At 36.7% G+C, this 23,727-nt stretch overlaps 1 protein-coding gene across 1 annotated transcript; it reads right to left on the reverse strand.

Moving 5' to 3' along the window:
• Positions 1-278: 278 nt before the first annotated feature.
• LOC149537435 (uncharacterized) lies at positions 279-2,120 on the reverse strand. Its single transcript, XM_089798876.1, has one exon. The coding sequence runs from the start codon at positions 1,551-1,553 to the stop codon at positions 582-584; it is 972 nt and encodes a 323-aa protein (XP_089655002.1). The 5' UTR covers positions 1,554-2,120; the 3' UTR covers positions 279-581.
• Positions 2,121-23,727: the final 21,607 nt, after the last annotated feature.

Raw genomic sequence — 23,727 nt, forward strand, 5'->3', positions numbered from 1 at the left:
CAAGTCTGTTTTACTTTAATGGAAAAAAGAAGCGAGCACAATTAGAAATGCCTTGCATGAGAAACATCTGCAAAGATGCAATTTGACAACAATCAAGAAATTGGAGCAGTCGAAGTGAAACAATACAAATGCAACTTTCAGCTTGAAGTCTTTTACATTACATAGGTTTCTCATTGCAATAACTCGATTGTTTTGTCTATCGTGAAGCTTTGTTTAACAGCTTTTTCATGTTTGACATCCTATGTGACGAATCACTGCAAATGTTTCAGTACATCAAATGAAAACACAACCAGTTTTATTTAGAAACTTATCATCCACACATCCCAAGCTTACAGGCTTACTATCTAGAGAAGCAAAAACACAAACAGTTTTATACAGAAACTTATTGTCTACAAATCCCAAACGTATTATTCGGAGAACCTATACCAGGCGCAAACATGCTATAAAAAATAAACAGAATTTAGATCTTCACTACAGTGAAGTGCTTTATACAAAAACAGCCCTTCAAAATTGATGGGCTTTTGAAGCTGCCAAATTAGTGAGAGGAAGTGCACGATATTAGCAAGAGGAAGGCCGGGCCATCAATGAACCTTGAAGGATTTACTCCAGATGAAGTTGTTGTTGTGAAGGTGCAGATTATGAACATAAGCCAGATAAGGGGAAATAGGACCAGTCAGGAAATTATAACTGAGGTCCACATTTGGAATTCTGACCTGCCCTAGGGGTACAATGGGACCAGTAAAAGAGTTCCTCTGCAAGAACAAAGATGTCAAAGGCAAACCAAACAATGCACTTGGAATATTCCCACTGAAATGATTATAGCTAAGGTCAAGATAACTCAGCTGTTGAAGCTCTGAGACTCCATGGATGCTCCCAGTCAGCATATTCTTGGCAAGGGAAACATACTGAAGAGAAGTAGGCAGAGGAGCTGGCAGTATTCCTGAGAGCCCATTGTGCTTAAGATCAAGCCTTCTCAGACTAGATGTAAAAGTGGGTATTGGTCCTGTGAGCTTATTGTGGCAGAGAATGAGATTTGACAAAGTGGGCAGCTGTCCAAACCCTAGGGGAATGGAACCCTCAAGCTGATTGAAACTCAAATCCAGTGTCTCCAACTTTGTCAATGACTCCAAGCATGGAGGAATTCTACCAGACAACAAGTTTTTACTGATGCCCACAAACTGAAGCTCTTTCAGCTGACCCATAGTCTCAGGAATCGAACCCGTGACCTCACCAGGGACCAATGTGAGCTCTACAAGTGCCCCAAGGCAACCCACACCCCCATCCAGCTTCCCTCTCAGTCCAGGTGACCCTGCTGATGCATTTCCAAGGTTCAATGCCACCACTCTCTTTGCTTGCCCTTTTGAATCACACAACACTCCAGAGAAGCCACATGGGTCAGATGAAAAGTCCCATGACTTGAAAAACACTGAGCCTGGCATGTCATCCAAGCTCTTCCTAATGCTCTGAAGAGCCAAAAAGTCCAGTGGGTCTAACATTGCCATAGCCCACACCATTTGCTGCAATACAAACACCACCAACATCATCTTCTTCATCTTGACACTTAAGTCCCAAAATCAAATGAAGTAGTAATCACTCTCTTTTTCCTTCACAAATCAAAATCTCAGACTGTAAGTCACAATCTTTTATAGAGCCTAATGCCCACAATGAAACCCTAGGACTTCTATATAGACAAATCCCTCTTTCTAATCACTCTTTCCTCCCCCACCTCCTCAATATCTCAGATTAAAGCTCGCTATCTGATCTAGGACTTACATACAGATAAATCCCTCTCTTTAATGTCTCAACTCCACAATGAAAACTTAGGGTTACATATAGTTGACTTTCCTCCTCCTTCCCAAATGAATACTTCAGACTGCAAGTCACGATCTGATAATGAGCCTGATGCCCACAATAAGAAATAATGGCATATATGTAGGTAAACCCTTATTTATGCTGTAGGTCACTATGTGGGTCTTCAATGTTTTGCCATGAATAAATTCGCATTATCCTTGTTGTCTGATGTCCTTCATTAATGCAATGCAACGAACACAAAGCTGTCATTTCTTCATTCTTGTGTACGCCATTAATGAGAATGGATCTTCCCCAACAAGCTTCTCTTAAAAACCAAAATTGACGAGCTGTTAGCCAGTATCTAGTGACCCCACGTGACATCTCTCTTACTCTTTCCAGGCTAAACCTAATTGACTGGCAGTTAAAGGCAGTGTTTTAGTGACCCCAACAACCCCTCTCCCAATGCATTGGAACACTATATTAGCAGATAATCCATTTGCTCCTCTTTCACCAACCTCCATGGTGAAATGTGTAGAGCCATTAAAGCCAAAGGAGTTCTAGAAATCACCAAAAGCATAACTAAAATATGATGTGTTTCTAGCCCATGCGCACTTCCACTTCATAAAAGTGGACGTTACACAGATTTACCCGTTGGGGCTACGCAGCTTTCTCTTCCGTTTCACATTTTAATACGTTCGATTGCTCATCTGCAGCTTTTGGAGCAAGCGAGTTTTTTATTCAGGGTTGGTTCATATGTACTCTTAGACATTTTGTTTCAGCTTTAATTTATATCATATTTTCCAACGAAGTTTCTTTGAATGTTAGTTTGAATATTTGTAGATTATATTGGTCTATTTTAATATTGTTCATTTTTCATGAAATATGTGTCAAAGAGTTTGATTCAAAATTAAATAGTTTAGGAAGTGGAGTGAGGAGAAGAAAGACAATGAGGAGGTGAAGGAAGATATGCACAAGGATGAAAAAAATGGTTGACACTTCTAACATGACTAATTGCTCTTCTTGTGTTTATGAGAGCATTAATTGTAACAAATCTAATGTAACTATTGGGGAGCTTGGAAAAACAAAAGCTAGAGTCTTAAAGCTTAAAAACAATTGGTAGATTTCAAGATTCTCCATGAGGGTTACACATAGCTCTGCAACTTTTGTTTGTTGGTTGTAAAAGATTTTGGGTAATGGTGATAGCGATGAAGGTAATTGTAAGGAACTTCCTTACTGGGGATTGGTCAGTGATTTGATACACTAACAAGGGAACTCACTAGGGACTATGTCACTTTTTTTTACTTGTTATTTTTTTCCAATACTAGGTGCCACCATGGGCACAATACGAACATGTTTATGTTTTCTTTGTTTTAAGCTAAAACATTAGTACTAGATGATTTTATGTTTAGATAGTATGTTGGGTGGCAGACCCAAAGGTTTTAGCTCCTTTTTTATTATATTGTATATTTTTTGTATTAGCTGATGTTTTTATAAGTTAGTTGTTAGTGTGTTGTGGTTGCTAATCTTTTGATTATATGCCCTTTGGAAAGTTGTATTTAAGAGAACACCACATTTATGTCATTTAATATCCAAAAAAAAGTTACAACTTTTTAAATCAACATATTGGATCACAATTTATGATCTATCATAAGATAGTAAAAGAAGAATGATAATACAAAATTTATGTAATATTACTTTATATTATTTTTATGTTGTTTTGTTGTTTATATACACCTTTAACATCATGTGAGACAATTACACAACAATTTTTAATTTTTTGATGGATAGTTTCTTTAACCTTACATTTTATTATTTATATGTAACTTCAAGATTGGACATGATAAACATGTAAGGATGCTTTTTTTCTCATTTTCATTTTTGGAAGTTTTATTTTATGTCACACTCTTTATGTTGTTTTCTTGTTCATATGCAACTTTAGGATTATGTAGGACGAGTATATAAGAAATTTGTTGTCTTTAAGACACTTTATAAAGAGTAGTTTGCATGTGGACACCGTTCACATGATTGTTTTCATTTTGATGAGAAATTCAGAATTTATATATATTAATGTCATTGTATATTAAAAATAGGTTAGTGGATTATCAAAAAAATTAATTTATCTAGAAGCTTGTAAGAAGAAAAGAGAGAAATAATGATTCTCAATGGGCTTACTTGCACCCATAGAATGGGGTTGAAGAACTTAATCTAAAGGAGAACATCAAGAAACCGAGTTGTCTTAATGACTCTTAAGAATACAAATTCTATGTAGGATCATATATTTGGCAGAAATAACAATGTTTCATTGATCCCCATAGTGAATAATCTATCTTGTGAAAAGCCAATATGATTTTCTCTAATGAGCTAATACACCTATTGTTGGAGGGCAAGGGATGGGGGTGAATCAATGTTTTAATATTCAATTTCAAAGAAACACTAATTCAATATTCAATTTAATTCAAATGCGCCTATCTTTATACAATACCATATGTTGTGAAGCAAACAAGTTAAATTGTAGAGAAATACACAAATCATAAAGGCCATTGTAAAAGAATTATAACATATATTTTTCATGAGCAGAAAACTCTCATAGGGATGAAAACCTACTAGGTAAAGTGGCTCACTAGCTTAATTTAAGAATTTCTTTATAGAGTCTCAGTGGCTACTTTTGGGTCTCAGTGAAAAAGTCTCAATGGCTATAAATGTGTGCACCTCATTGGCAATGAAATATGCCTCTTTGGTTATCAAAATGATTTGTCTCACTAGAAAAGAAAATCACATTATAGTTTTGAAAAATGAGAGTGTTGGCATTATGATACATTTTTGTCATTAGTTACAACACTTATTGGATTCTGAATGCTTACCGAGCTCTCACCGGACATTCCTTTGTAAGCCAAGCTTTACCTAGTTCTCAGTGTTTACCGAGTGATCGAGGTGAACAAAGAAGTCAGTGTTTACCGAGTGATCGAGGTGAACAAAGCAGCCAGTGTTTACCGAGTGTTCGAGGTAAAGAAAGGAATTAGTTTTGATCGAGTGAAGATGTACTTAGTATTGACCGAGAACTTCGTGATAACCGAGCTCCTGAGGTTATCAAGGAAATTAATTTTACCAAGCTCAGACGGTTATCAAGGAAACTAACTATCACCGAGTCACAAGGTTCTATCGAGTGTTTCCTTTGATCACCGAGCTACAGTTCAGATAGAAGTGTTCACCGAGTGACATCTCTTCTACCGAGTCTCCAGTGGTTACCGAGTTCAGAACTACTCGAAGTGTTTAGTATGGACCGTGCCTTCACTTCTACCGAGTGCATGACGATGCCGAGTAACGCAGTGGACGCCGAGTATCAGAAGGACACCGAGTCAGTTCAGTGAATCCGAGTTTTTACCTTGGGCCGACTTTGTATAGAGATTTGCACTTGTTGTTTTGGCTGACCTTGCATGTATTGTTTATTTGGATGGTATATATATATGCAATATATTGTATCATTCAAATGAAAAAAATAGTAATGGTAATGAATGAAAATGCGAAAGTGTGAAAGAAATACATGCGTGCGAAAGTATGTGTGCTGGGTTGTGAAGGTATTCAGCAAGGTCAAGTTTTGGAGCAGAAAAGTTTTATCTATCACATCAAGGTGAATCAGAGCATAGCGGATCTTATCAGCAATCAGTTGTAATCAGATCCATTGTTTCATTCTAACAGGTGAATCAGTTTTTGTAAATCCTTTAACAAGGTAGACTTAACAGTCTTTTGTAAATCTCCTAACAGAGTGCATACTTTATTGTATGTTTGTAAATCCTCTAACAAGGTGGATCTAGCAATCCTTTGTGCTCCTAACAGGGCAGATCACCAGAAGTGGTCATTGTAAGCCTTAACCGGCCAACTTCATACTGCAGTAACGAAGCTTTGTGGGTTTCATCCCCACCCCAGTTTTACTTTCTATTTGGAAGGTTTCTAGGTCACCAAATCTGTGTGTTCAAGTGTTGCAAATGATTTTGTTTCATGCTTACAGTAGGTTACTTGGATGAATGGTGAATATATCAGTATGCAGTTTTATTGTTTGAAATTTAAAAGTTACTGATTCACCCCTCCCCTCTCAATAACTTGTCATATCTTGAATATTTCCAACAATTGGTATCAGAGCAATAAGGTTCTCAAGATAAAAGTTTCACAGCTTGAGCAAAGATCAAGGACAATGGAGATATTCAGACTTGACAAAACTATTGAGAATGAAAAGCTAGATCTGAAAATGGCCATGGCTTAACTCAATGAAGCAAAAGAGCATCTTTCACAATCCTTGAAAAGAAGAAAAGAACTTGCAAGGCAAATGAATGACCATCAGTATGTTGAAGAAAAGATTGAAGATCTCTCACCATCAAGTAGTTCAGATGAAGCTGACAAAGCAATCAAAGAACTTTTAGAAAAGAATGGATCTCTGCAGGAAGAAGTAAGAAAGCTCAAAAGGGAACAAGAAATCCAGTCCATCAGGCTATGTGAAATCTTGGAGCAAAGGAACAAGGTAGCTGAAGACTTAGAGGTAAGGAATAATCAATCCTCTCAGCTTGAAAATCTTGTAACTCAATTATCTAATGCAAATGAAGAAATTATGAATCTAAGATCTGAGAATGAGAATTTGAGAAATGACTTAATTACTGAAAGGCAAATCAATGCAAGCTTACAAAATGATCTAATCTCTGAAAAACAAGTCAATGAGAGAATGGTAAAATCTCAAAAGGACATGGATCAATTGAATCTGCAAAATGAAGAAAACTTTCATAAACAAAATGGTAAAGCAGGCCTTGGATACAAGGAAGAAGGTGAATCCTCCAAACAGGGTACTCAAAAGAATCAAAGACCTACTTGCAGCCACTGTGGTAAGTTAGGTCATACATCTAACAGATGTTGGAGCAATGGAAAAGGCAAATTTAATGGAAAGTGCTACAATTGCAATCAGCATGGACACAAAGCCAATGAATGCAAAGAGAAACCAAAATTTAAAGGTAAATGTCACAAATGCCAAAAGCAAGGTCATAAGGCATCACAATGCAAATCCAAATCATTTAATCCAGCTGAACAACTTGTCAAAGCAATATTTGGTTGGGACTACAACACTTGGTGCAGATGTCATTATTGTGGAGAATATGGTCATACTGGCATAAACTGTGCAAGGCATCACCTAAGAAAAAGGGATACCACTGTAAGATGTTATACATGTACAAAACTTGGTCATATATCTAAAAACTGCATGAACATAAAGAAAGTCGAGGATGAGAAGAAAATCAAAGTAGACAATATTCGGAAGCAAATGAAGCAGCAATGGAATCCTAAGTCTACCGAGCCAGATAATTCAAGTGATGGAATGGTCACTCAAGAAGTGAGTGACTCTACCATTTCCAATTAAGACTCATCAGGATAAGACCAGGACTGTATCTACAAAGCAATATCCTAAGCAGTCCTAGAATGAAAATATGATCAAATCAGTATTTCAGATACATCAGGATCATGGTCGGTACATGACCTTACCGAGCTCAGTCGGGTGCAATAAGGCTTCTTTCACCAAGTTGCACTTACCGAGCATGGTTGGTTCTTCTCTTACCGAGTTAAGGTCGGTTTAACCTATTTTTCTTTTGGTCACCGAGTTGCGAAGTTTAAGCCAAACTAGTGGATGACAGTCTGTCGATCGCAGCTACCTCCGTACTGAACATTAATGGCGAATTTTTCATCAAAAGGGCAGATTTTGACCTCATTTTTCACCGCGAATTCGAGATTTACACAAAAAAAAAAAGAGGCTTTCAAGCGAGTTCAAGCGATTTGAAGAGATTTTCCAGCGAAGTATTCTTACGAAACCTTTTCACTCACCGAGCAGCAATGGCATCCGCAAGCACCATCAGCAGCAAGGCGAAGAAGGGTTTCGAAATGCTTGTGAAGGGAACGGAATGGAAGGCACCTACGTTCAAGCTAGTTCCTGCCATCGCTGAATCGCTCGATCCCAATGGAGCTCAATCACAGATTCCACCCAAGGTACTCCTCGTGAACGACATTCACACTCATTTTAAGTGTGCTATTCAAGAAATAGGGACATTGGACATGGATAATGCCCTAGCGGAGTTATGTGTAAATGGTTCTCTCAAAATCGAGCACAAGCATTTAGAAACTAAAGGTTTGACTCACATCGCGCATATGCCTAGAAACTTCCAAACCAAATGGATTAGGTATATCTTGAGTCGAGTGCATAATGGTCAGTTGTGGTTGGAACAACCCGTTTTGATAACCAAGAAGATGATTCACAAAATCACGGGTCTCCCGATGCTCAGCAAAGCCAAAACCACCAAAACCCTAGGACGGGATGAGTTACAGAGGCAAACCCTAGCCGAGTGGGACGGTAGAGGTTTGAAGGTCAACACTGTAACAGATCCGGAACTAAGATTTGGCATACATATTATTGCATATAAGTTATATAGTTCCAGCAGGTTAAATAGTGTACCGTGTGAAGCTGTGGATTTGGCCCTGAAAATTGTAAAGAAGAATCTTGAGTTTGATCTGTCAGAAGTAATGTTGAAGCAGTTAAACAAGAACATGGACAGTATAAGGACATCGAAGAATAACCCCTGTAAATTTGGATCTCTGTTAATATGTTTACTATTTTATGTAAAAAAATTCTTTCCATCAAAGGGAACCGTAGAATGGAGAAAACATGTCCCAATTTTGTATCAGATTAAAGACTTTATAGCAGAGATGGGAGAAAATTTTGATAGTATCATGGATAACTATTTTGAAGACTTTAAGGAGAGGATGAATAACCGATTCAGAATTCCTCCTAGGCTTGTTGAAGAATATAAAGATGACGTATGTTTTATGGTTGACTGTGACAAGGTGTACATACAGGCAGTTAGACCCCGAGTTGCATGGGTAAAACCTCTTCCATATGAGGTAAATATTGATGAAACAAGGGATATCATTGAAGCACTGGTAAATGAGCCAGTAGACCCAAGGCAACGGATTTTTGGTACTTATGATGAAGCAAAGGCCAGAATTGAACTGGAAATCAAAATTCCACAGGCCATCAGCAAAGGTAAGAGGAAAGTGGCCAAACTGAAAACTGCAATGGGTCCTCTTATGCTCACCGAGGGAAAAGGTGAAGATAAAGAAAGTGAAGAAGAAGAAGGAGAAGAAGAATCAGAAGAAGAGCAACCGACAAAGAAGAAAGGCAAGGTAATCATTACCAAGCCCAAGAAGCAGCCTACTGCAGTATTTACTCGGAGGACAAGAAAAGGTATTCAGGAACCTGTATTGGTCAAGCCTGCACCTACATTCAAGCAAAGGCTCAAATCATTGGAAGAAGGAGCTGGCATCACAAATTTCAAGGCATTGAAATTTGAGACAAGGACTGATGCAGAGAAAATGCAGATTGAGGAACTGGTACTTAACAAAATGGGAAAATGGAAATACTCCCCGGACCAGATTGCTCCTCATATCTCTAAAGAACTACTGGAGAGAGTACAGTCAAGATGGGAGTTAGCCACCAAGATGGTAAAAGATATATATGAGCAATGCCTGAAGAATCTGCGGCCTAGTCTCACTGGAGCAGAGGTAAAATCTGAATTGAAAACCTATGAAGGTAAAATGATGATCAGATTCCACACTTGTTTGATTTTGATCAAAGATATAGAGCATGTTGTAAATGATGATACAAACATGTGGAAAAACATCTATCATCTACATAAGCCCAGTGTAGACCCAGTAGAAATAAAGGATGATGACAGCAGCAGCAGCAGTGATGAATCAGATAGCGCTCCATCCATCACAGTCACACCAGGAGAGTTGCATGCAATGATGGAAGAGAAAGAGGAAGAAGACAAAGAGGAAGAAGCTGAAGAGGAAGATAAGGAGGATGATCCGGTAAAAATTGCAGCAGCAGTTATTGCATCCCTTCCTCACTCCCCAGCTAAACCTGTAACATCATCAAGGTTGGAGTCAGCTTCAGCAGGTTCATCTACACCAGATTTACCATCTACACCTACCATATCTCAGCTCCAGGTATCATCAGTGGAAGTGACTACCACTTCGTCTACCGAGCTGCACCCCTCTTCATCTACCGAGTTGGCCTCCTCGACTCCATCATCATCAGTTGGTATTGCTGTAAGTTCTCCAATTTTGACTACTCCAATTTGTTCTACAATTTTGTCGCCATCTACTTCAGGCACAGTGAGCTTAGATACTATATTACCTAGTGTATCACCATTTTTGGCCAGTACTCAAATTTTTGACCCTGTACATACTCCTATTGGCACTCAACCCTCAAGCATCCCAGTTTTTATTGCTAGTCCTTCTGTCTCTACTGTTGTGTCTATTCCAAAGGTCAAACCAGTCATCTCAGAAGTCAAACAAAAGCAACCATTAAGACTTATGATCACTGGAAAGGAAATTCTTGAAGACATTGACTTGGACACAAAGATAGTAATTCCAAAGATTGACTTTGATAATGCTACCATTGAAGAAATGAGGTATGCTAGTCAACTTATTGAGAAAAAGGCTACTCAGATGCAGTTAAGATCGGAAAGGGATAAGGAATACAGGATAATTGAGGATGCCCGGAACATAATTACTGAGGCTATAGGTGTTGATGTTGATACTTCTCAACACATTTTGATTCAATTGGAAGAGGCAGTTAATAAATTCAATGAAGATGCCTCCGGACAAGAAAAGCTGATTGAGCGTGCAGCAAAGAAATTTGATAATAAGGTGTTGGGGCACATTGCCCAGAACATTGCAATAAATCAGGTTGCATTAACCTCAGTTTTGGCAGATATGGAAAATTCTTTTAATAATGTAACATCTCTTTTTGCTAAGCTTTGTGATGTTACTGAGTACACTAAGGGAATAAGAGAGAAACTAAATAAAATTGATGAGGATCTGAAGGTGAGCGCACAGAACTTGAAGCTTGACCCCAGTTCAAGCTCATCTCATCACCTCAGGACCAAATTTTTGTCAGAGAAGCAGGCAGAGCTGTTGAGAGAAGAGGCAAGGATCCGATCTACATTGATAGATATCCAAAACATGATCCTTCCCATCATGGATTCAATGCAGAAGCACATTGCACATTCAAAGACATTAATCCATGATAATAACTTCTCCATTGCAGACCATGTGATTGAACTTTCGGCTGAAGTTCAAGTAGCTCTTTCCACCTGCAAAATTTTGCAAGAGAATTGGGATAAGACTCTCCAGCTTATTCTTCAGGTACATTCAGAGTTCATCTCTCATTTTGGTGTTTCTATATAAGTATATATATTCTTTTATTCTTTGGCATTATTGTCAAAAAGGGGGAGATTATTGTTGGATATGTATACTATGGGTGAATAAGTGTTTTCGGAGAAATTGTACAAAGGAAGAGATATACAGCTCATGTAAATACTGTATGTACATTCTATGGGGGAGTTGTATATAACGAAGCTATGTATATTCAGAATTAGTCATCAGCATGTCAGATAAATTTTGTCTCATGAGTGTTTTTGTCACTAATGCCAAAGGGGGAGATTGTTGGCATTATGATACATTTTTGTCATTAGTTACAACACTTATTGGATTCTGAATGCTTACCAAGCTCTCACTGGACATTCCTTTGTAAGCCAAGCTTTACCTAGTTCTTAGTGTTTACCGAGTGATCAAGGTGAACAAAGAAGTCAATGTTTACCGAGTGATCGAGGTGAACAAAGCAGCCAGTGTTTACCGAGTGTTCGAGGTAAAGAAAGGAATCAGTTTTGACCGAGTGAAGATGTACTTAGTATTGACCGAGAACTTCGTGATAACCGAGCTCCTGAGGTTATCAAGGAAATTAATTTTACCGAGCTCAAACGGTTATCAAGGAAACTAACTATCACCGAGTCACAAGGTTCTATCGAGTGTTTCCTTTGATCACCGAGCTACAGTTCAGATAGAAGTGTTCACCGAGTGACATCTCTTCTACCGAGTCTCCAGTGGTTACCGAGTTCAGAACTACTCGAAGTGTTTAGTATGGACCGTGCCTTCACTTCTACCGAGTGCATGACGATGCCGAGTAACGCAGTGGACGCCGAGTATCAAAAGGACACCGAGTCAGTTCAATGAACCCAAGTTTTTACCTTGGGCCGACTTTGTATAGAGATTTGCACTTGTTGTTTTGGCCGACCTTGCATGTATTGTTTATTTGGATGGTATATATATATGCAATATATTGTATCATTCAAATGAAAAAAATAGTAATGGTAATGAATGAAAATGCGAAAGTGTGAAAGAAATACATGCGTGCGAAAGTATGTGTGCTGGGTTGTGAAGGTATTCAGCAAGGTCAAGTTTTGGAGCAGAAAAGTTTTATCTATCACATCAAGGTGAATCAGAGCATAGCGGATCTTATCAACAATCAGTTGTAATCAGATCCACTGTTTCATTCTAACAGGTGAATCAGTTTTTGTAAATCCTTTAACAAGGTAGACTTAACAGTCTTTTGTAAATCTCCTAATAGAGTGCATACTTTATTGTATGTTTGTAAATCCTCTAACAAGGTGGATCTAGCAATCCTTTGTGCTCCTAATAGGGCAGATCACCAGAAGTGGTCATTGTAAGCCTTAACTGGCCAACTTCATACTGCAGTAACAAAGCTTTGTGGGTTTCATCCCCACCCCAGTTTTACTTTCTATTTGGAAGGTTTTTGGGTCACCAAATCTGTGTGTTCAAGTGTTGCAAATGATTTTGTTTCATGCTTACAGTAGGTTACTTGGATGAATGGTGAATATATCAGTATGCAGTTTTATTGTTTGAAATTTAAAAGTTACTGATTCACCCCTCCCCTCTCAGTAACTTGTCATATCTTGAATATTTCCAATAGAGAGTACAAAGCATATCCCCTATTTCATTATATATTGTTTCTTAGAATATCTCATTTCACCAAAGATTCAAGAACTCACATGTGTATGAAAAATGTATAAAACACTATGGAGTGATTTATAAAAAGATGAACGCAACACCCTAAAAAGTAAGCACTTGATTTGTTATATTGATGTAGTTTCCGTAGTCCATCAAGGCATTTTTGGATCAAACTGTGGGTGGTTTTTCATTATCAATATTTTGGATCATACTGCATGATCCATAATCAAGATGAAACAATATAGCTAAAGAGCTAGAGAGCAGAAAAGAAAACATGTTTTTTTTTTTTTTTTTTCCCTCTCTATCTATATTGCTTCATCCTCATGATGGATCATGTAGTATGATTTGAAACATTGATGATGAAAAACCACACACATGATTTTTCTTAATTTTGGGAGCATTTTAGCCTATTTTAGTGTGTTTCTTATGGTGGGACCTCACATTGCACATAAATGCATATTTAATTCAATCAAAAAGTCCTCCTTCTCCTTCAATCTTGTTTAAACTTGAGATTTTTCTCTAACTTATTTTTTGATTGGTAAGATTTTTCTCTAACTTATATGCATGCTTTTTTTTTTTTGCATTTTTTTCATCTAGTTACATATCTCATCTCCATCTAGTAGCTATGCATGTATTTTCATATTTTGGGAATTTTCCTAATTTTCTGGCAAACTATGGCTTTCACCAAGTTACTTTTTGGTGTAGTCTCCTAAGTCCCTGGAAAAGTTTGAAGAAATTTCCCTAGACAATGTCAGCTTGATCGGGCTTGTCCTAGATTACGTTGTCTAGGTCGGGTGTGTTTTAGGCTTGGTTGTTCAATTGGCTCCAAGCCCAATGCGTGGTTTTTCTCCTAGATCTTTAATGAAGGTCGACCCTAAAAAATCTAAACCCTGAAACATGTATAAAATACACCAAACCCTCTCATTTTCACATCCATCATCCACGATTATGATCCATCTTCATGCATTCATCTACAAGTGAGCTAATGTGCATTCAAGAGATTCAAGTGCAAGCTAGCATCCATTGAAGGCATTCATTATCAAGTATCCAATATCAACAAGCATTCAAGTGAAAGGAATCCATTAGGGTACCTTACACATTTCAAGTCTTCATTTCTATCATGTATTCAAGTCATTTCCTTCCATAGATCTAGCTCTTTTCCCCTATTGAAGGTCAAGAAAAATATTGTTCAATCAAGGAAGGATATCCACATTCATCTATCAAGTATTCTTATTCCTCAATCCAACATTGATGAGGGGAAAATCCCCTTAATAACATGAACACTCAATAGAGATAGAGAAACAACAAGTTGTAGGGTCATATATTTAGCAAAAATAATAATGTTTCATTAATCCCCATAATGAATAATCTATCTTGTTGAGAGCCAATATGTTTTTCTCTAATGAGCTAATGCACCTATTGTTTGAGTATAAAAGTGGGGTGAGGGGTGGGGGTGAATGAGTATTCTAATATTCAATTTCAAAGAAACACCAATTGAATATTCAATTTAATTCAAATCTGCCCATCTTTAAACAACAGAATATGTTGTGAAAACCAGTATCTCGAATGTGGCCTTCAAAAAATTCCCCAAAACTAATGAGGAGGAGAAAAGGCTGGAGAAGAATGGCAATTTTTATGATTTGAGCTAGATTAAGGTTATCTAGAGGGATGTTCTTTTGTGTATCTATGAGTATTTTATCCTTGATGGTAGAGCTAAGAGAGTCCACAAGTTTCATTTTGTGTTCCTAAATCATTTTAGGTATAAAGATAAAATTTCCTTCTCGTTCTACCTTAAGTACTCTCCGATACAAAGCCTCCAAGAAAATAGGAAGAAGGATTCTCATCTTGTGCTTCATGAGGGCTTAATCCTTCTTATTGAAAAATATTGTAAAAATAAGGTTGTTAAACCCTCTCCAACTTTGGAGAAGAAAAGGAAAGTGCCTGGTAATGAACCCTCTAAGAAAAAGGTTAAAAGTGAGGAAGGCACCAGTGATATTAAGAGCACTAAAAAGGGTCATAAGCAGGAGATAAAAAAGAAGAATGTTGAGGAAGTGACAGATTTTGAGAATTTTGTCGAGGAGGACAATAAGACAAAAATGGAGGAGAGAAAAGATAGAAAGACTGAATCAAATGTTAGGTCTGAAGCTTTAAAGGATGATGAGGGGAAGATCAAGTTCATTCATCTCCTCCTAATAATAAATTCAGCGAGGAGTAAATGGACACTAACATAGACAAAATGAGGGTAATGTCCTTGTTATGAAAGAGCAAAGCCTGAGTAAGGAGAAGGAAGAGGAGTTTAAGGAGAAGTAGGATGCTAACACTGACATCCAAGTCAATAACACTACCATTGATGCTACAATTAGAATTGAAGAAGATACTAGGGATGAGACCCACCATGAGAAACTCTCCTTTCTTCATACTGCCAAACTTAAAGCGGAAGCCTCTCTACAAGCGAATTCATGGCTATACAATGAAATCATGGTGCTCAAGAAAAAGGTTGGAGTCATTTAGAAAGAGCTAGACCATGAACGTGTTATGAGAGCCCACTTGGAGAAACTTGTTGGCAACATACCTAATAAACTTAAGGATTATGAGTTGGAACTCCGTCAACTTATTAAGAAAAGTAGATAGAGAATGGAGTAGGTCACTTCCAGTCTGTGTGCTGTAGCAGCTAGTCTGGGCAAGAAAAGCAACGAGGAAATCATGTCTCCAGACACGGTTGCAATGAGGAGTCCAAGAGGGCCTAGCAAGAGAACGAGGCAAAGTATGAGAAAAAAAGGTTGTTGATTCTCATGAAGTTCCTATTTATGTCACAATTGATATTATCAAGGCTATTGTTGAAGCTGGTAAGGAGGTGGAGAAGAGCATCAAGGAACTGGTGTAGGTGTTGGTTGTGGTTATTGGTGTGTTGGTTGCTAATTTGGGTGTTGTTGTTGGTTCTATTTTTTATTTTTTCTAGCTTTCTATTTTAAACTTTTAGGTTCCAGGTCCTTGTAAAAATTTGGGGTGTTTGGTTAAAACGTGCGATTTTAGATCCTTGTAAAACCTAGTTTTTTGTGTTTTTTCTTTAATCTAGGTTTCAGGTCCTTGTAAAACATGGTTGGTTCTTAATGTTGATCTTTTTATTTTGTTAAAGGGTTTTAGTTCCCTTCAAAACCTATTTTTACCTTAATCTAAAACAACATATGTTGTGAAGCAAACAAATTAGATTGTAGAGAAACACAAAAACCATAAAATCCCACAAAAGAATTGTAACATAGTATATTTCATGAGCAAAAAAATCTCATAGGGATGAAAACCTACTAGGTAAAGTTGCTCACTAGCTTAATTTAAAAAGTTCTTTATAGAGTCTCAATGACTAATTTTGGGTCTCATTGGCTATAAAAGTGTGCACCTCATTGGCAATGAAATCTACCTCACTAGTTATCAAAATGATTTGTCTTACTAGAAAAGAAATCACATTATAGTTTTGAAAAATGAGAGTACAAAGTATTCCCTCTATTTCATTATATATCATTTCTTGAATATCTCATTTCACCAAAGATTCAAGAACTCACGTGTATGCAAAATGTATACAACACTATGAAGTAATTCATAAAAAGATGTGTAACACCCTGAAAAGCAAGCACTTGATGTTATATTGATGTAGTTTTCACAATCCATCAAGGCATGTTTAGATCAAGCTGTGTGTGGTTTTTCATCATCAATGTTTTGGATCATACTACATGATCCACCATAAGGATGAAGCAATAGCTAAAGAGCTAGAGAGCAAAAAAAATACATTTGTTTTACTTTATCTATTGTTTCATCATCATGATGGATCATGTAGTATGATAAAAAAATATTGATGACGAAGAACCACACACATAATTTGTGCTCATTTTAGCCTACTTTAGTGTGTTTCTTATGGTGGGACTTCACATTGCACATAAATGCATATTTAATTCAACCAAAATTTCTCCTTCTCCTTCAATCTTGTTTAAACTTGAGATTTTTCTCTAACTTCTATGGATGATTTTTTTTTGCATTTTTTTCATCCATTTACATAATTCATCTCCATCTAGTAGCTATGAATGTATTCTTAGATTTTAGGATTTTCCCTAATTTCCTGACAGATAGTTTCTTTCATAACAACTTTTGGTGTCCCTAAATCCCTAGAAAAAATTGAAGAAATTTCCCTAGACAATGTTAGTCTGATTGGGCTTGTCCTGGACTAGGTTGTCTAGGTCGGGTGTGTTTTAGGCTTGGTTGTTTAATTGGCTCCAAGCCCAATGTGGGGGTTTCTCCTAGATTTTTAATTAAGGTCAACCCTAAAAAATCTAAACCCTGACATGTGTATAAACGACACCAAACCCTCTCATTTTCACACCCATCATCCATGATTATAATCCATCTTCATGTATTCATCTACTAGTGAGCTATGTTAAGAATGTTTAGAATAAATGAGGGGAGGGGGGGTGAATCAATTACTCAAGGTCTATATGTACCACTTGAACAATTAAACATTAAACACATCATTGTTCTACTTATCCTGCATATCTTTTGTTACTTAGTCTCCATTGTAAAACTATCATAAACTTAACTTGCATTGCATAATGAAAACATCATCATATGTAAAACATTCATAATTCATTCATCACAGTTTGACAATAGGATTTTACGTGGAAACTCAATTTGGGAAAAACCACCAACAACATGTCACTCTTTTTCACTCTTTTGAAGTGAGCTCTGTTAGAAGCCAACCCTGTTAAAGCTTACAATACACATTATCAAATGTGACCTGGTTAGAGGATTTAATCACCCTATTAGGAGTGGCCTTGTAAGAGGACTTTGGTTATTCCATTTAGAATGTTACCTAGTTAAAGGATTTACACAAATTGTTAAATCTTCAAATGACTGTTAGGTCAACCTCTGTTAAAAGGATTTCAATACAAATTATTTACAATGATAAGAAAGAACACAATAGGTTTTGATATGTGTGGTTGCAACTCACTTTTGTTGGTTTAGATCTTTTTTCAGTCCTTATGATGGTTCACTGATAAGCCTTTCATTATTATCTTTGATCTTGATCTACTTGGACACCCTTCAAGTAATCAGTCCACTCTTCTCACAAACACTTAATCCTTATGTGCAAGTTCATGTATCAACAACATCATCACATCTGCAAGTTTCTCTCTTTTAGGTTCACAGCCACACACTTGTGTGTTTTTTATCAATCTTTCTCTGTGTGAATTCCTTCACATACAAACTTGCACACACACTGGCTGGGGCTGGATTGATCACCAAATGTTCAATTTTGTATCACCTTAAATATGCAATCTATGCTTTACCATTTTCTACATCCACCATAGATCTTAGGGTTTATGATAAGATTCAACTTGGTTCAATGTATATTTACATCTTCTTGATCATTCTCTAGAAACTTCTCTAGAATCCTTCTATTAGGTCTTTACCTAATCATCACCTTGAATTTAATGATCCAACTCATCAATCTTATCTTGAACATGCTTTACATCTCTCATGAAATCAACTAAATTGGCTTGATCTTACGATTGCTTTGAATTTGATCTTTTACTATCACTTGACAATCACTAAATTCTAACACTCGGTCAATACTGAAATACTTGATCATTGTTTAAGCTTTATGGCTCGACATCAACTAACTTGTTTGGTCAACACTATATTTCCTTGGTACTAATTGTGACTCAATTGACACCAGCATTACTCAACACTCCTTAGTATTTTACTCTTTTTCTCGGCTAGGCTTAGCTTCCTTGAGATAAACAATTGCTTTGCTTTATCAAAGTCTATCTAATCAAATGTCCATTGTAACTTCTTTTCATAACTTCAGCCTTTCCTCTAGGTGCTATAGTTATGAGTAACTCTCTAATCCTCTTCATCAATCAAATAGATATGACATTTAGATTAGGTAGCAATATGTTTCATCCATAGATTTGACATCAATAACAAAACAACAATTGTTCCAATTGTAAGTTTCCAACAATCTCCCTCTTTTCCATTGATGGAAACATCTCAAATATCTGAAATACTAACAATAACTTAGTTACCATACAATCCAAAATATTTCACTTCCATGAGTGACCACTATCCTTAGTTTCATTTTGATTCTCATCCATTCAAACTTTTAGACTCCCTGTGTTGCTTTTCTCTCTTTCATGATTCTTTCCCTCTGAGGTTTATCTTTCTTTTCTTTATAATTGTGTAACTTCTTAGTAATCTCTCCCTCTTTCTTCTTTAATTTTTTTCCTCTATCAACAATCTCTCCCTCTTTTACAACAATGCCAAAGATGTGTAGTTGTCTAAGCTTCAAATTCTTCATACATCTGAATTATGTATACTTTGCATGTCTGGACGATACTTGTCATTTTTCTATAATTGATCTTTTATGTTGTACTAAAGTTTCTACCTTAGGCATGTCCCAAAGTAGAGTTGTATTAAACCATTGTGTAGAATATTTTGTTTAGCACATGTGATGCAATGCACCTTGGCTTCGTAATTAATCTTAGTTAGGGGAATAACACATAATTTACATCTAAGATATTCATGAGCATCTTTGGGTAATTGTTTTGTGAATATGTCAGTAATTTGTTCCTTTGTATTCACATATTCTAGCTTCACTTCTTTATCTTGAACTAATTCTCTCAAGTAGTGATACTTGATATCAATGTGCTTTGTCTTAGTGTGCATTATTGAATTCTTTGAAATGTTAATAGAACTTGTGTTATCACAATAGATAACTACTAGATCTATATCTCTTCTTGCATGACTTTCAACAATTACTTAATCCACATTATATTTGAACAATTCACTGTAGGTACCACATACTCGACTTCAACTATTAATTGGTAAATACAATTCTATTTCTTGCTTGTCGATGCAACCAATCTCTTTCCTAGAAAGAATGTACCTCCACTAGTGCTTTTCCTATCATCAATATTTGTTGCCCAATCTGAGTCAGTGAAAACCTTCAATTCAAATCTATCACTTCTCTTGTAGTATAATCCATAGTCTTTTGTACCTTTCATATATATTATTATCTTTTTTACAACCATCATGTGATTCTCTTTAGGATTTGCTAAAAATCTAGCAACTATCCCAACTGCCAATGTAACATCTAGTCTATTGTGGACAACATATTGAAATTTTCCCATCATGGATCTATATAGGGTTTGGTTCAAATAAGTAGAATCATCATTCTTAGATAACTTATGTCCATTAGATATAGGTGTGCTCACTGGCCTTGAATATTCCATGCCAAAAGTCTTCAATATTTCCTTGATGTATTTGGTTTGTGAAATGAAAATACCAAACTTCATTTGACATACTTGTAATCCAACAAAGAATTTGATTTCACCAAACATAAACATTTTAAATTATTCCTTTTCATTTCATCAACAACTGATTTACATAATGATTCTCTTCCTTCAAATATGATATCATCAAAAAATATCTTAGATAATAGTACTTCATTGTTCTTACCATTCTTCAAATATAGATTGTTGTTATCATTTGTCCTCTCAAAACCAATTTTCACTAAATAGTTATTTAACATTTCATACCATGCTCTTGGTGCTTGCTTCAATCCATAAAAGGCTTTGTTTAGTTTACATACCATGTTCCTCTTGTCTGGTTCTACAAATCCTTCAAGTTGTTTAGTGTATACTTCTTCCTCCAGTATGCCATTTAAAAATGTAGATTTGACATCCATTTGATATACCTTAAAATTATTGTAAGTCGAGTATGCAAGTAGAGTTCTGACTCCTTCAAGTCTGGGCATAGGAGAAAATGTTTCTCCATAGTCAACTCCTTCTTCTTGTGCATAACCCTTGCATTCCAATCTTCCTTTGTTTCTTGTTACTTCACCATTTTCATTGAGCTTGTTCCTAGAAACCTACTTTGTCCCATTGACATCTTTGTCTTTAGGTCTTGACACTAAGGTCCAAGTATTGTTCTTCTCAATCTGGTCAATTTCTTTGGTCACAGCTTGTATCCAATCTCCATTGTCCAAAGCATCTTTTATTGGTCCAAATAAGTAGAATCATAATTCTTAGATAGCTTGTGTCCATTAGACATAGGTGTGCTCACTAGCCTCAAATCTTCCATACCTAAAGTCTTTAATATTTTCTCGATGTATTTGGTATGTGAAATGAAAATACCAAACTTCATTTGACATACTTATAATCCAACAAAGAATTTGATTTCACCAAACACGAACATTTCAAATTATTCTTTTTTCATTTAATTAACAAGTGATTTACATGATGCATGAGCATCCTAGGTTGGCATGTTATCTTGCTCATTTATGTTGATTTTGACAGTTGGTACTGAGTTTCAATCATTACCAAATTGTTGTAATTGTTGAGTGCTAGTAATCTTGCAGTTTAAGCCAAGTTTAGGTTATCCCACGTCATGTTAACACTTAGGTTCATGTGTTATCCCATCTCGCCACTACAAGGTGTGTTGAGTTCCATAGTGTGTGCCGAGTGAATCTTCATGGGCTAAGTGATTCTTCATGTGCTAGGTTTTCCTATTTATGCTGAGTGTCAGCATTTTGGACGTGATTTTTGCATTTTTTGATGCAAGCTGACTTGCGGGATTTATTTTGATCATGCCATTTATGATGAGATCTTGCCTTGGGATGTCAACCTGACCATTGTTGGGTTAGCCTTCCTATTTTGTAATGTTTTAGAATGTTCTGTAAGTTATTTTGACAAGTATAAATAGGGATCTGGTGGAGTCTTTTGGTCATTCAATTTTGGGAATGAAGTATAGATGCAAATTTTGAAGAGTTAGGGTTGTGGCTTAGAAACCAAAGGATTGCTTGGTGGACTTGAGGGTACACGTGTGGATTCTTCTTGGTGTTCTTATCTAGTTGTGTATCTAGACTAGCTAGGATTGGGTTTGTAAGTTGGATCTTGTTGGATCTTGTAGAATTGATTGTTTTGTAATTGTTGGTTGTATTTGGCCCTAACCTAGAAGGCCTTACAACTAGGCATATTACATGTAATCAGTTATATATAAAAATAAAGATTTGTGATTTGGTATCAGATCTTGCATTATTGCTTCTTGTTGTTGTGTTTCCACTGTATGGTTATTTGTTGGGGGCTAGGACATCTCCTTTGGAGATACTCCTACCTTGTACTACATTAGGTAGTATCAGAGCCTAGTTGTTCCTGAGTGTGTAGATAGATTGCCGAAGCTATGGTAGTTTGCACCAAGATCGTGGGTTGGAGAAGGTTGATTGGTGGAGCCAATTGATCTTCTAGATTAGTGGATCTATTGCTTGGGGTTTGTGAGAACCTTGGAAGATGCCTCCAAGAAGATTGGACCCTTGGATGATTGATGATACTAGTGATGCTATAGAAGAATAGATCTTAGAGAAGGTTAAAGAATATTTTAGATCTGAGCTAGAGGAGGTTAAAGCTAGTTTTTGATCTAATGTTACATTAATGAAGAGTGCCATGATTGTTGAAATCATGAGTGCTTTGGGTGGCCTACCTAGGCATGTGGGTACTGAAGGTAGTTATGAGAAAATTGTCAAAGACTTTGAAGTTGTTGGATCAAGTGGTAAGGAAACAACTAATTGTGTGGAGCGACCTATTGGAATTAAGGCTAGTCAATTTTCTCAACTTGGATCTTGGTTGAAGCTAAAGCATAAGATGGAGGTTTCTAATTTTTTAGGTACTTGGAATCTTGAAGAATTGATTGATTGGATTGGTGAATTGGAAGACTACTTTGAGCTTGAGGATATTGAGGATCCACTCAGAGTAGGGTTAGCACAAACTAAGTTGAAGGGACATGCTACTCTTTGGTGGAAGGCACTACAAAGAGACAAAGAGGAGGAAGGTGAAATGAAGATCTCTAAATGGTGATTGATGGTGACTAGGTTAAAAGGTAAGTTCATTCCTATTGATTATGAACTTGAGTTGTTTAAGAAGTTGTAGAATCTGAAACAGAAAGGCATGTCTATGAAAGTTTATACCGAGGAGTTCTACAAGTTGAGTATTCGGTCTGGTCATAGAGAATTGTCAAAGGAAAAGGTAGCTTGGTATATCAATGGTTTAAGATTCAATATTCAGGATGAGGTTGGTATGTTGAATATTCCTTCATTTGAGGATGCTTATCAATATGCTTTGAGAGAAGAAGAGAAGTTGAAGAGGAAACACCAAGGAAATCCTCAAGCAAAGGAGAAGCAAGATAGCTTAGCACAAGCTAAACTGAGTGTTGAAAGTGAACCAAAACTTGTTGATCAAGAAAGGAGGATAGGTGGAGGTGTGTTCAGAGGTAGTTGTTTCAAATGTGGTAAAGAAGGGCATCGATCTTTTGAATGTCTGATTGGTACAATGGCTACTATTGTGAATGAGGTTGAAGTCCAAGATAGTTAGCCTGAGCAAGGAGAAAATTTGCTGGCTTGGTGAGTACTAGTTGGTGAGAGGGTATTGGATTCTTGTCAAAGGACTAGTTTGTTCAGGACTTGTTGTAATTTTGGTGGCAAAATCTATAAGGTGATTATGGATGGTGGTAGTACTGATAACCTTGTTGCTAAAGAGATGGTTTAGAAACTTGGTTTGAAGAGAGTGAGACATCCTTATCCTTATAGGATTGGCTGGTTGCAAGGTGAGCATGCTTTGGAAGTGTGGGAGCAATGCCTTATTGATTTCTAGATTGGGTAGTATAAGGATTAAGTGTTGTGTGATATTGTGGATATGAACAACTGTCATGTGTTTCTTGGTAGACCTTGGCAATATGATTGTGTTAGTAATGTGTTTACTATTGAGAAAGGTTTTGGGAAGTTTCATCATCATTACTGCAGGGTGTGCCAAGTTCAATAGTGTGTGCTGAGTGAATCTTCATGTGCTGAGTGACTCTTCATGTACCGAGTGTCTCTTCATGTGCCGAGTTTTCCTATTTATGTTGAGTGTCAACATTTTGGACATGATTTCTACATTTTTTGGTGCAAGCCGACTTGCAAGATTTATTTTGATCGCATTGTTTATGATGAGATCTTGCCTTGGGATG

This window comes from Cupressus sempervirens, chromosome 9 (assembly GCF_028749045.1).
Source record: "Cupressus sempervirens isolate cs-2001-9-10 chromosome 9, ASM2874904v1, whole genome shotgun sequence".
NCBI classification, from domain to species: domain Eukaryota; kingdom Viridiplantae; phylum Streptophyta; class Pinopsida; order Cupressales; family Cupressaceae; genus Cupressus; species Cupressus sempervirens.

What these genes read in the sequence shown, in the direction of transcription:
- LOC149537435 (XM_089798876.1), bottom strand. Translation starts at nt 1,553, where the DNA reads ATGAAGAAGATGATGTTGGTGGTGTTTGTATTGCAGCAAATGGTGTGG.